A 12,841-nucleotide genomic window follows, 5' to 3' on the forward strand; every position below is an offset into this window, starting at 1 on the left:
ATGATTGCTTCCACTTCATGCTTTAGGTATCTAGTTATTAAAAGTGATAGCTTTTAAAAATTATTTGAGAAACATTCCTGCCCCCGTCCTGATGACAAAACTGTTAATGAACTAAGAGGCAAGTCAGCAGTCATATGTATCATTTATGTGGGTAGATTTGCATCCTATATGGAGCAAAGGTTTAGTCTATTAAATCAAACAAAAGTGTATTTCTGTGCAGCACACATGCTGAACTCGCACGTTTGAAGGTGATAATGAAGAAGATGGCGGCACAGTGAAACAAAGTATTTGCCCATGATTACATAATTTGAACAAATTTATGGGTCATGAGCATTATAATAAGGTCGAGTACATTATTTAAGTCACTAGACCTGGAGGTCTAGCAACATTTTCATGGTGTTTGCGAGGCCTGTAATTGGAAATGACCCTCAAACCTTCTGCACAATGTTCTACGTGTAGGCCAAGTAATAACCATAACCTACTAACTGAAAAACATGCCCTGGGATAGCATCTTAGCCAACAGATCATATGAGAAGTATAAACCAAGTTCTAACTCTCTTACATATCTATGCTTCACTCCATGCATAAATGCAGACAAGCTCAACACAGCATGATTGTAGCACAAAACCTCAAACTCTAACAGCAAAGACTACTCTATAAACAAAGACTAAATACCATGTCCTTCAAACTGAGTAGCCCCTTATTTGGCTGCCCTATAGTGCTACAGAACCTCGCCAGAAATATGATATAGTTAAGAAAACAACAATATACATTAAATATTGCTTGATAGAATTTAAATATGTACATCAAACTTACCTAATTTCTCAAAGCCTATGGTGCATGCAGCCAAATTCGGATTTGACATTTCGCAGATGTGAAAAAAGAGAGGAGGGAACTTTCTACTCACGATGTGGACATTAAAAATAATTCAGTTTCTGAGAAGCTATTGCAGACAACCTGCACACTGTAAACCAAAGATATTCTTCAGCGCCTGGGCTAAGTCATCTGTAAAAGAAAAATTACCCACAACTCCAGGGAGCACGAGGTCCCTACCATTTTGAATAGAAAAGCGCGTCTAGACTAGTGCTGTATTGTAGAACTTCCGTTATATGAAGCTAGGGGATTTGCCACCCTCACACTCAAGAAAACTGACAGATTAGGAAGAAGTGGGTAAACTACAGGGAGAAATTAAAAAAAACTGAATCATAACTGAAGGGAGAGGTATTATGTTCAACCGTAACTGGCAGAAACAACCCTGGATATTATTATTCGAAGAGGGTATTAAAGACATAAGGAGTGCTTGTAGGAAGATGTCTCTTTATATACTATACCAAAGTAAGGTATAGTGTGCACAGAGTGCAGTGGAGCTTACAGAGGTAAAAGTAGTTAACACCTTACTCTCTATTTGTGGTAGTGTGGGCGAGGAGTAAAGCTTTATCAGAGGGATGTGTTAAGTATTTATTGTACACACTCAAATAAGATTAGATCAGACACTCAAAGACTGAACTCAGATCAATTTATTGTATAACAATATATGTCTTTAGTTGTATATGAAATGCGTTACTTACCTGTAACTGCAGTTATCCAGTATTGGTATCTTTCATAGATTCACATGCCTGAATCATTCCCAGTCGTCGGGGTGGGAGTCACTTCAGGCATGTGAATCTATGAAAGATACCCATAATACTGGATAAGAAATGCGTTACTTACCTGTAACTGCAGTTATCCAGTATTGGTATCTTTCATAGATTCACATGCCTGAAGTGACTCCCACCCCGACGACGGGGAATGATTCAGGCATGTGAATCTATGAAAGATACCCATAATACTGGATAACTTAAACCAACAAGAGAGGAAGGGTCAGAAAATCACTCTTATACCCCTATGAATACACAACAATCAACAAAAGAGTGATCCTTTCTGTGCAAAATACACCTAAGACCCACATTCAGAGCTTAGGAACACCAGGGTGTTAAAGTGATAAGTGAATGAGCTGCAATTCAAAAGAGAACCCTCAAGCAGTTGTATATCTACTTTTAGATCCAGGCAGGACTTGGTACAGCTAAGTAAAGTTGTACTTTACAAAACAGGTTGAAAAGAATATGCAAGCTGGATGAAATTGACTTTGTTACAGGTTTGTAAAACATTTAAAGACAGTGGGTATTATGTTGTAAGTACTTTGTGATTACTTTTTAGATTGCTTTTTCTACTCGGTGTGGTATGCCTAGATATCACACAGGGACATTTCCTAGACAAAGGTAAGTAAAACACTTTTTTGCATTCAAACACATTTGCTTGGGTTTCATACTAACACAACTCAACCCTTAAAACTTTTCCAGAGGAAAAACAGTCAACGCAATCCTATGAAAGAAAATGTGGTTATCCGTTTGCAGGTAAGCAATCTGTTTTGAGAGTTGAGTTTCTGGAGTTAGAAAAAGGGTATGCCCAGGGTCAATGATGCACTCTGAGCCCCCTCAGCGGGACTAGGGCGGCCGGGTGTAGAGTTCAGACGCCTAATGTTAGCCTATGGGGCCGTCGGTTGGTGGCTGCTCTCAGGCAGGCCACTGGGCTGAGGGAGCAAAGCTCCTAGGGTTACGCTTAGGGCAAAGGGGATCCAAGTTAGCACACAAGGTGCACCCACAGCGCACAGGGGCGGTCAAGTGCTGAGTTGGCGTAAAATGCCCTGGTTTTAATGGGAGATCTCCAGTCTGAACAAAGACTGTAGGCGAGGGCAGGGAGACTTCCTGGAGGCGACCACCAGTGGGTAAGGTAACTTGGGATGCTGGGGGATGCCTGGACACCGTCGGTTGGGACCACCCAAGGCTGTGTGGAGTCTGGTGCAGGGGTGTCTTTAGGTGTTGGATTTCATTACCAGCTCCAGTAGGGGGGACACTCAAGTTAGAGGCTGCAAACGGTTGTATGATTAAATAGCTACTTCCTGAACCACGACTGCCTGAACCACGACCTCCCAAACCACTAGAGTTTAAACAACGATCTTTTCTTTACAACAACTTTTTTTTCAACGACTTCCTGTACAACGAAATTCCTTTAATTAGTCTTTATTTGTGGGGGGAAAACCCCCCACACCTCCCAATAATCCCTTATTAGCGTGTTTATATGTTAAAGTGTTTTTACTTCAAATTAAATACAAATGTTAAACATCTCTTTTTATAAATATTACTCTTATAATTAATTATAAGTATTTTAAAAATCATTTATTCAAACAAATGACCTACCTTTTAATGTTAGAGAATTCCATGCTTGCTTTTCCTTGATGCCATTTCAAATGTGTCAGCCAGAGTTTTTACTCGCGTCGAGAATTGAAAGGCTTTACCACAGTGAAATGCTAACCAACAGTGCCATCTACTGGCTTTAAAAGGTAAATTCATTCTGAACATTTTAAATGTTTTAAGTCGTTGTTCCGCAAAGTCGTGGTTCTGGACTTCGTGGTATGTGATTCTTCGTTGTTCAGACTTCGTTGTTCAGGTAAGTCGTTTTTTGATCTTCGTTGTTTAGGATGTTTCCCGCTGCAAACATCGTCGGGAGGCTTGAGGTAGGTCAGGGATCACCAGATCCCAGGTCAAATTAACTGGGGGGACCTCCTTGTGGTGTTGGGCCCCTCGAACTTCGGCCGGGGGTTTGGGTGCAAACTCGCGTATTTGGCCGGAACAAGACTCTGGTTCTTGAGCTAGTCTGGTGCGCACAGGAGACATGTCCTCCGGGTTAGGAGGGGCAGCTGGACACACTGGAGCAGGTCGAGGTCAGGCCGGGCCAGTACAGCTGGGGCCAAGGCAGTCTTCTTTCAGGATGGCTTTTGGTCCGTCTTCTTGCTTGTCTGAGGTGGCAAGGTTCAGGGTCACCCCTAAATACTACATTTAGGGGCGTTTCAGGTAAATACAGGTCGGGACCAATGTGTCCCTTCTTTGGGGTGGGGACACTCCCTATTATGCCACCCTCCAGTGGGAGGGTGGCATAGCCTCTCTCTGGGTGGCTCCCCCCCCCCCCATCTTCAAGACAGGCAGGGACTGAGGGGTGTACTTTGCCTCGCCTCCTCCACCTGAGGGTAAATTCTAAACCTCACCTATGACTCACTGCCACCAACTGCCAGTCCCCTCATAGCCTGTAAGAGGGGATGTAGCTAAGCCTCACAGTGGTTGAAGGCATATTTTAGGTGAAACTCCGTTGAACAAGTCATGACTCTACTACCATGTTTGCATTCACAAAAGGTAGAGTACCTCCAGTGGGCGTGCAGATTGTCAAGAAAGTTCATGTAAAAATAAAGTGGCCACAGAAAACAATGTGGAAATAGCTTTCTTTACAAAGTCTTTGAAATTTTGCTTCAACATGAGGCCTGCTTGCATTGCTCTATTGATCAATAACTGTGGCCATATATGCAAGCTTGATTGCATGCGGTCTGACTGTATGAGTTATGTGGGCCAGTAAGTCTATACATGGGAGGTATGCATTCATGACAGAACTTGTGTGTTGATCTTGGTGCATAGTTAACTGCACAGGTGAAAAGATGAGCACTGGCGGTCTGATTCTAATTTTCTTTTGGGGGGGGGGGGGGGTGAGGTTCCTTGGAAGAGCATACATGTTGAGTCTTAAGAAAAACAGTTGAATAGAGAGCATGCAAAAAAGTTGAGTTACAATGAAAAAACTAACCCAAATCTCCCAGATACACAAGACATCTGTGGCATGCCATCTGTGCCCAGTCCATCTCCTTCACAGATGCAGACACTGGTTTCTTAGAACCTATAAAATAGGAAAGTGAAAAATAAACACTTTTTAGAACATTTATCAGTGAGAATTCTGTAGATAGCCTGATACAAAACAGTGTGGTGAACAAATGGTGCTTCCAAGCAAAGAAAATAAATGCTGAAACAGTTATCCTTTATTGTGACCACATTTACGAAAAGTTGTGGATAAACTAATACGTTTGACGGACGCACACAACCAATATAATCTTTATTGGATTTGAAATAAACCATACAAAATAACTTTTTTTCAACATGCAATATAATAAAAAAATTTAATAAAAATACATAATCACTGAAAGTTTATTCCTCATCGAATTATTGACCGGTATCAAAACTTTTCCTTAGTCTCACAGCCCAATTATAAAAACTTATGTCTATATCCCAACTGGTGATGACACTAAGAAGTGAACCACAACCATTGATTTAAATACTTACCTTATTCTTTTAAACACTTATTTCAAATGTAGGTTAACTTCCAGCTTTGATCAATTGAATACCATTTACATCACCATAATTCAAGGAGGCTCCCATTTTCCTATGCATTAGTCTTATATACACCAAGGAATATTAAAAACATAATCAAGTGGTAGTCAATCTATATTGAGTGCCCTATTAAAACTTGTTTCTTGTTTTGAACATATCGTAATTGAATCACATCCTCAACACAAATCACCACTAATTCTGCATGGCAAATAATGAAACAGATGCTTTGTGGCTGGAAGAGCATTCTCCTGACAAAGGTATTCACAGCTTTTTGCATTTTATGGCACGAGGTATATCCCGGTTGTGGCATGAAACACGTGGGATCAGAAGAGAGGCACCCTGGGGGCACTAGAAGGACGCGCAGTAGTGGTCCGCTTATTCCTGACCCGGAAGTAGACAGGCGAAAGGATTGAAGAGGACGCCATGTCGGTGGTGGAGGAGAATGGAGCGGAGGTCGAGGAGGAGTGCAAGCGAGGAGCAGAGGCAGCGGAGAGGGAGCGAGAAGAACGGAGTACGTCATCTGGAACTGGGGGAACGACGAGGAAAGCAGGAAGGAGATACCACAGGGATTGCAGAGACAGACCCGAGGGAAGGCGTGACAGAAAGGGCTGCTGTGACACCGGTCGGGAGTCATGGCTCAAGGCAAGTGTTGTCTCCAGGGGAGCTACTGAAGCGGGTGGGATTCTATTACAGGACCGGAGGCTTCGTATTATGCTTCTCTTTCATTTATTGCTACACACAGCAGCAAATGAAATGTAGTATTTGTATATCAAAAAACTACATTTCCCATGATGCACACAACACATCACATCCTGTGTGACAGGGCAGGTCGGCACCATGAGGAAGCTGAAGTTATAAGAGAATGGTGGTCGGCAATACCTATCTTACCCCCTATTGTCCCCTTTCAGCAGGACACATGGCTTCCACAAACCCAAACTTTTTTTTTAACACCGACGAAGAACATGGAGCTGGTACCTTTAATTGGGGCTTCCTCCAGGACGAGACTCCTCCCCTGAATGACGTCACCACGCACGGACCGTCAAAGAAAGGAAATCTCCGGGAGAAGTCGTACGGCGTGACCAGCGAGGAAGAAGGTTTGGAGTGGAGAACGAGAGCGAGATACCGGAATACCGAGGAAGAAACGGACGACGAGGAGTGTGACTTGGACGACGAGGAGCGTGACTTGGGTCCCAAGAACAGCGCTGCAAAGCCGGGAGGCCAACGACCCCACGAGTCGCCCTGCCACGTTCCCCGGGGAAGAGCGTGGCTGGAACAGGTACGGGGCAACGTAGCGGGCTGGGTAGGAAAGAAAGACCGCCCGAATGAGTAACACAGAGTCCCCTCCCTCAATCGCTACTCCATGTACATATCCCCTGTATATACAACCCATTTCCTGCCCCTTCTTTCAGGAGCACCTGAGCACCTGCCTTCGCCTTCGTGGTGTGATTACACGTTGAGCACCGTGGAGTTGTATCTTCCTCACCCCGGGACCCTGGTACAGGAACCAGAGTATAGGACAGCTGTCCTGATATTTCTTTTTTTTGTGTTTTCTCTTTTGGTTGCGGCTACTGCCACGGAACGCCCGGCCCGGCCGACCAGTATTGTCAAGAACACACAGAGCTTGGCTGACCCTCCAGTGTGGCTCCCACTCGCAGAGTCAAGACGGATCCCGCAACATTTGCCAAAGAAAGACTAACATGCAGACAGAGGAGAGTGTTTGGTAAAATAAAACCCTCTCTAAAACGACTTGGTCTACAGTCTATTTCTGATACCCCGCCACACTGTCATAGCCCATAAGAGCCAGTCGATACCGGATATCCTCCTCTTTCTTTGCTGCTCACGCAACCAGTTAAGTGCCTTTATATCTTGTCACTTCATAACTGATATGTTCATGCTTTATTGACAAGTTGTGGTGTATTTGGTGTGCGCTTAGTATATTTTATGTGTATTGCCTGCTTGACGTCCCGGCAGGGGACAGTGAAGTTTTCTTGTTGCGCGAACATCGCACTGGTGTTCTTAGCCCCCCTGTCGCTCCAGCGGCTATTGAAGTGTGCGCGGCAGCGCTGAATTCAGTGTTGGTTTTCCCGCTTGGCAGACGGGTTGCAATACGGCCGCGCAGCAGTCAAAACAATTAAATGTACTTACCGGTACTGCCTTGCAGACGGCGGAGGTTCTTGGCATTAATTAAACGCGCAGAGGCTCCCCTCATAAGCCGGAAGCGCGCGGAGCATTTTAACTTTCATTCTGCATAGGCTTCGATGTGCATAGCCTAATTGGGCTGTTTTTTGGTAGGATTGAGCTACGCACATCGCTACTGTCCGATTCTCAGGCGTTTTCGCTCATTTCGGCTCGGTTTTCGCCCGGAGCACCACCCCTACGCCTGGCAGGCTGTAAGACACCCTTGGGCCTGGAGGGAGCACACCTCCTGCATATCTGAGACTGCTCTTTACTACACCTACGCCCTGAGGGCTGGAAGAACTGTTTATACAGTCTGTGCTGAGGAGCTAGATACCTGGTAATTTTACTTTCTGTGCTGTGGGTTGGCTCCCCCAATTACTCCTCTCTGGAGTTTGCCTCATGAGCAAATCTGTGTACAAATTTGGCACTACCATGGATGATTGGGTTACCTATGAAGAGGATGATAACCTGTATGAGGAGGAAGTGAATAGTCCTTCCATCGAAGACAACATTGTTGAGGCCCTGGACGCTTCGGTCCAGGACTCTGTCAAGAAGGCCTTTGAGAAGACAGTTCCGGGAACTGTAAAACAGGCGCTGGCTACTGCACTAAAACCCATCACTAAGCAGTTAGAGAAATTTGCTAAGCGTCATGGTTTCACTGCCCCGACAGTTCCTTCAGCCTCTGACTCTCAAACTAAGTCCTGGCCGCACTCCTATACCTTGTCCTCACTGCCTGCCCCCAGCAAGTCCAAGGATCCGGACACTGATACCTATACAGACACTACGTCTACTGACACTCCAGATGAGTCTCCTCATAAGAAGAGGACCAGGAAGTCCAAGAATGTGGAGCCTTCACAACCTATATCTACCCCCTTTACTTTAATCCCGCTGACATTGTTCATCCGAGATCTTCCGATTGGCTTCCGGCTCCGGAGGTTGCCGCATATCTGCATGACGACCTCTGTAAACGTTTTGACAAAGGTGAGCAATAGGCTCCATTCAGGTTGTCCTAGGCCGGACATCTCTGATATGGTCGCAGAAACCCCTGACAAACTCCAGCCTGCTGACTTTCCTAAAAAAGTTTGCCTAAGAAGGGCATTGATCGTGCCTGGCGGGGGTGCCAGGACAAGCTCCTGGACGTAGTGGGGCCCCTGGCAAAGATCTTGGAGATGGCTTTAGAAACTCAGGAATCTGGTGCTGCAATAGAGCCGCAAGTCTTGGCAGGTTGGACCCAGAGGGCGATATACCTCTTAGGTAATGCGAATTGCGCCATATCCACGGAACGCAGGAAGTCCCTCCTTATGAGGATGGATTCCAACCTTACAGAGTTGGCAGTGGCGGAACCAGGTCCTCTGGCAGATATCAACTTGTTCGGTGAACGTTTTGATGAGGATGTGGCCAAGTACGTGGGCACCTTCATGACTCTCGATAAGGCCCAATTAGGGATCAGGAGAGTCTTTCCGGCGGGTGTTTTCAACAGGGCCGGACGAGGTCGGGGACGCTCATTTGGCCGTCAGTCCTTCCAAGGTCCCCAGAGAGGTGACTTTGGTTGAGGCAGAGGCGATTGGGACTCCACCCGTGGAGGAAGTTCTACCCAATCAGGCAACGTTTCAACAAGAGACGTTTCAACAGGGGAGCATATTGTGGTGGCTTCCAAGCCCCAGAATCTTCAGGTGAGTGCTCCAGACACCTTCCCACTTCCTTTGGGGGGTCGTACTCTATTTTTCTTTCACAATTGGGTTCAATTGTCTCAGGATGCTTGGATATTACAGACAGTTCAGGGTTTTCATCTAGATTTCTTTCAGGTTCCCTATCAGGACAGACAGCCCAGGCAGCTGTCTTTTTCCCCAAACAGAAAGTGCTTTTATAGATTAAGAGATCGAAGGATTGCTGAAGAAACACCCGATAGCGCGTTGCGACTTCGGCCCTCGCGGCTTCTGCAGCAATATTTTTCTGGTTCAGAAGAAAGGCAGAGGTTACAGGTTGGTACTCAATTTGAAAGATTTCAATCATTACATGGTCTACAAACATTTCAAGATGGAGGGTATCCATCTCTTGGCGGATCTTCTGAAACAGGGAAACTGGATGGTCCGTCTGGACTGGAAGGACGCCTATCCATTCCGATTTTTCCTCCTTACAATTCCAGTGGAGAGACCGATGGTACGAATATTTGGTCCTTCCTTTCGGACTTTCCTCGGCACCATGGTGCTTCACCAAGGTGTTGAAGCCAGTGATAGCCCACCTCAGGGAGCAAGGGGTTCGCATGATAGTGTATTTAGACTATATACTGATCATGGCGCAGATGCCGGAGATGGCGATGCAACACCTGCGCATGACCATTGCTATGTTGCAAAATCTTGGGTTTGTGGTCAACAAAGCCAAATTCGTACTGTGCCCATCGCAACAAATAGACTTTCTAGGCTTTGTGATAAATTCTCACATGGCTCAATTGAGCCTCCCTCGTTCCAAACTATGGGACATACAGAAGGAGCTACGCTCCCTGTTGTCCAAACAGACAGTCTCGTTGAGTCATTGCCAGGATAGTGGGTCTCCTGGCATCATCCATTCATGCGATCTTCCCAGGTCCCCTTCACTATTGAGCCCTTCAGAGATTAAAGATCCAACATCTGCAGAAGGGTCTCTCGTACACTGACCTGGTTCCTCGGTCTTCAGAGGTCCGAGAGGAACTTCAGTGGTGGCTAGCTCGCGTGGAACGGCCGAGCCATCTTCGGCTCTGTTCCAGAGGTTGTCATAGAGTCTGACGCCAGCCGCTGGGGCTGGGAAGTGTGCTGCGGAAATATTTCCCCGGGAGGGCGGTGGTCCCTTCAAGAGCTAGATCTCCACATCAATTGTCTAGAGCTGCTCGCCGGTTCGTTCACAATCAGGACTCGCCCAGAAAAGTCTTGTGTTGCATCCTCCTAAGTATGGACAACATATCGGCAGTTCGCTATATCAACAAACTGGGAGGCGCAAGATCCTCCATGTTAGTAGAAATAGCTAGACTTTTGGCACTATTGCCTAAGTCACCAGATCTCGGTCATAGACGAATATTTTCCGGGCCAGTCGAACGTGGTGGCGGACTGGCACTCCCGACATCTCAATAACTACAGTAATTGGCAGCTCCACCTCAGGTAGTTCATTGGTTGCAGATGATCTGGAGGTCATGCCAGATCGACCTCTTTGCGTCCAGACTGAATCGGCAGATGCCCAAGTTCTTCAGCTGGAGACCGGATCAGTTAGCTCTGGCGATGGATGCCTTTGCTCAGGATTGGTCTCAGTCTCTGAATTATGCCTTCCCCTGTTCATATTGATTCCTCAAGTGTTCACACAGATAATGCGACAAATGGAGGAAGTGGTCTTAGTGACTCCCCTGTGGAAGTCGCAACCTTGGTTCCAGAGTCTCCTGGAGGTGACCTGCGACTCCCACAGGAGGATTGCGGAGTCCCTGATGATGCTTCAGGGCCCTCATGGAGAGATGCAACCGATAGTAGTGTTGGGAAGTTGTCCCTGATGGCCTGGAGACTTTCCGGCAACGTTGGCAAATGCCAGGATTTTCGGAGCAAGCTTCAGCCTTTATCAACCAAGCTTGGGCTCCATCCACCAGAAAGATATGCTTCAGCCTGGAAGGACTGGGTTCGCTGGTGCGTAGAACAGCACGTGGATCCCATGGGGGCAGGATTACCCTGCATTGTGAACTTTTTTTCAGAAGGCTTCTGAGGGATTGGCATATCGTTCCATTATTAATTTCCGTTCCGCTATCTCAGAGGGTCATTCACAACTTGAGGGCAAACCTGTAGGTATGCATCCATCAATATGTAAGCTTTTGAAAGGTATTAGGGTAGCAAATCCGCCCAAACCAAAGTATACTTCCTTATGGGATGTCTCTCTAGTTCTTTACCTGTTTAATCAATGGCCCCAGAATGACATGTTATCCAGGAAACAACTTTCAGCCATATTGGCCATGCTTTTATGTCTTGCGGCATGTAGACGTTCATCTGATGTTAAGGCTTTGGACATTACAGGTAGAGTATTTACTACGGAAGGAGTTTCCTTTAACATTACTTCTAGAACTCAGACAATGTCTCGAAGTGTAGATTACCATGCTTTTCCTAGTAATGCTAAGCGTTGTGTGGTGCAATGTCTTAAGGTCTACGAGGAATGTACCAGGTCTACGAGGAATGTACCAGGTCCATTCGGCCTGCTGGTATAATGCAATTATTGATTGCTTTGCAGAAACCTTTCAAGCCTGTTACTGTGGCTACAATTGCCAGGTGGTTGAAATATGTTGTGCAAGAAGCGGGTATTGATACCCAAATATTTGGGACACATTCAGTTTGTGGCACCATGGCCTCAAAACGTTTTCTGTTAGGATCTACTGTTCAGGACATTATGCATTCTGCTGATTGGTCTTCAGAGTCTACTTTTAAACAGTTTTATTATAAGCCGGTGGGTGATATTTCCTCTGTAGTGTTTCATCAGCATTAAACTAGCATAATACGAAGCCTCCGGTCCTGTAATAGAATAAAAAATTAGCTATCTATTGCGCCAAGAATTTCAATTCTATTAAGGACACAGAGGCGGGGATTATCCCACCCGGTTATATTACAAGTATTGTAATGATTTTGCCCACCCGTGTGTTTATGGTCTGTTTACGCAGAAGAACAAGTTACTTACCTTCGGTAACGCTTTTTCTGGTAGATACAATATCTGCCTGTGGATTCCTCACCTTGTGAATATCCCCTTGCGTCAGCAACATTCGGAATTCTTTTTGAAGCTTCGCACCGACGTGGACTTGGACGTCATAGAGACACGGCATCGCACGCGACACCGCTGACGTCACCGACGCCTACAATAGGCCCACGCCGGCGTGATGATATCAGTTCCGCCCTTTTTTCCGTGCCTTCGAGGCACACGGACGGACCAATGACAGTAGACATATACACAGTATACGCAGTACAAATATCAAGGTAACACACAGTGTGAAGCAAATGCAATAAAACATTTGAAATAAACAACTCCTTGACAATAAAATAAATACATTACAGAAACTCTGGTATAGAAGAGTTTACAACGGGGAGGCGGGTGGGTCAGTGAGGAATCCACAGGCAGATATTGTATCTACCAGAAAAAGCGTTACCGAAGGTAAGTAACTTGTTCTTCTAATAGATACATCTGCCGTGTGGATTCCTCACCTTGTGAATAGAGTCCCACAGCAGTCCCCACTCCCGGAGGAGGGCGTCCACTCTTCTAAACCAGGAAATCCTGGAGGAGAGAGCGCGCAAAGTGGCCGTCCCTCCTCACTTCGGTATCCAAGCAGTAATGCTTCGCGAAAGTGTGGAGGGAAGACCAAGTTGCCGCCCTACAAATATCCTCTACAGGAACACCTCTAGCCAATGCAGAGGTTGAAGACTTAGCTCTTG

At 45.9% G+C, this 12,841-nt stretch overlaps 1 protein-coding gene across 1 annotated transcript in view; it reads right to left on the reverse strand.

Annotated features, from left to right (window-relative positions):
* SMG5 (SMG5 nonsense mediated mRNA decay factor) overlaps positions 1-12,841 on the reverse strand; it is a 397,003-nt gene that overhangs the window by 312,433 nt on the left and 71,729 nt on the right. Inside the window, exon 5 of the mRNA XM_078669528.1 lies at positions 4,666-4,755. Coding sequence (XP_078525654.1) covers positions 4,666-4,755 — 90 coding nt within the window. The remainder of the gene's footprint in view (positions 1-4,665; positions 4,756-12,841) is intronic.

This window comes from Lissotriton helveticus, chromosome 12, assembly GCF_964261635.1.
Source record: "Lissotriton helveticus chromosome 12, aLisHel1.1, whole genome shotgun sequence".
Lineage (NCBI taxonomy): Eukaryota > Metazoa > Chordata > Amphibia > Caudata > Salamandridae > Lissotriton > Lissotriton helveticus.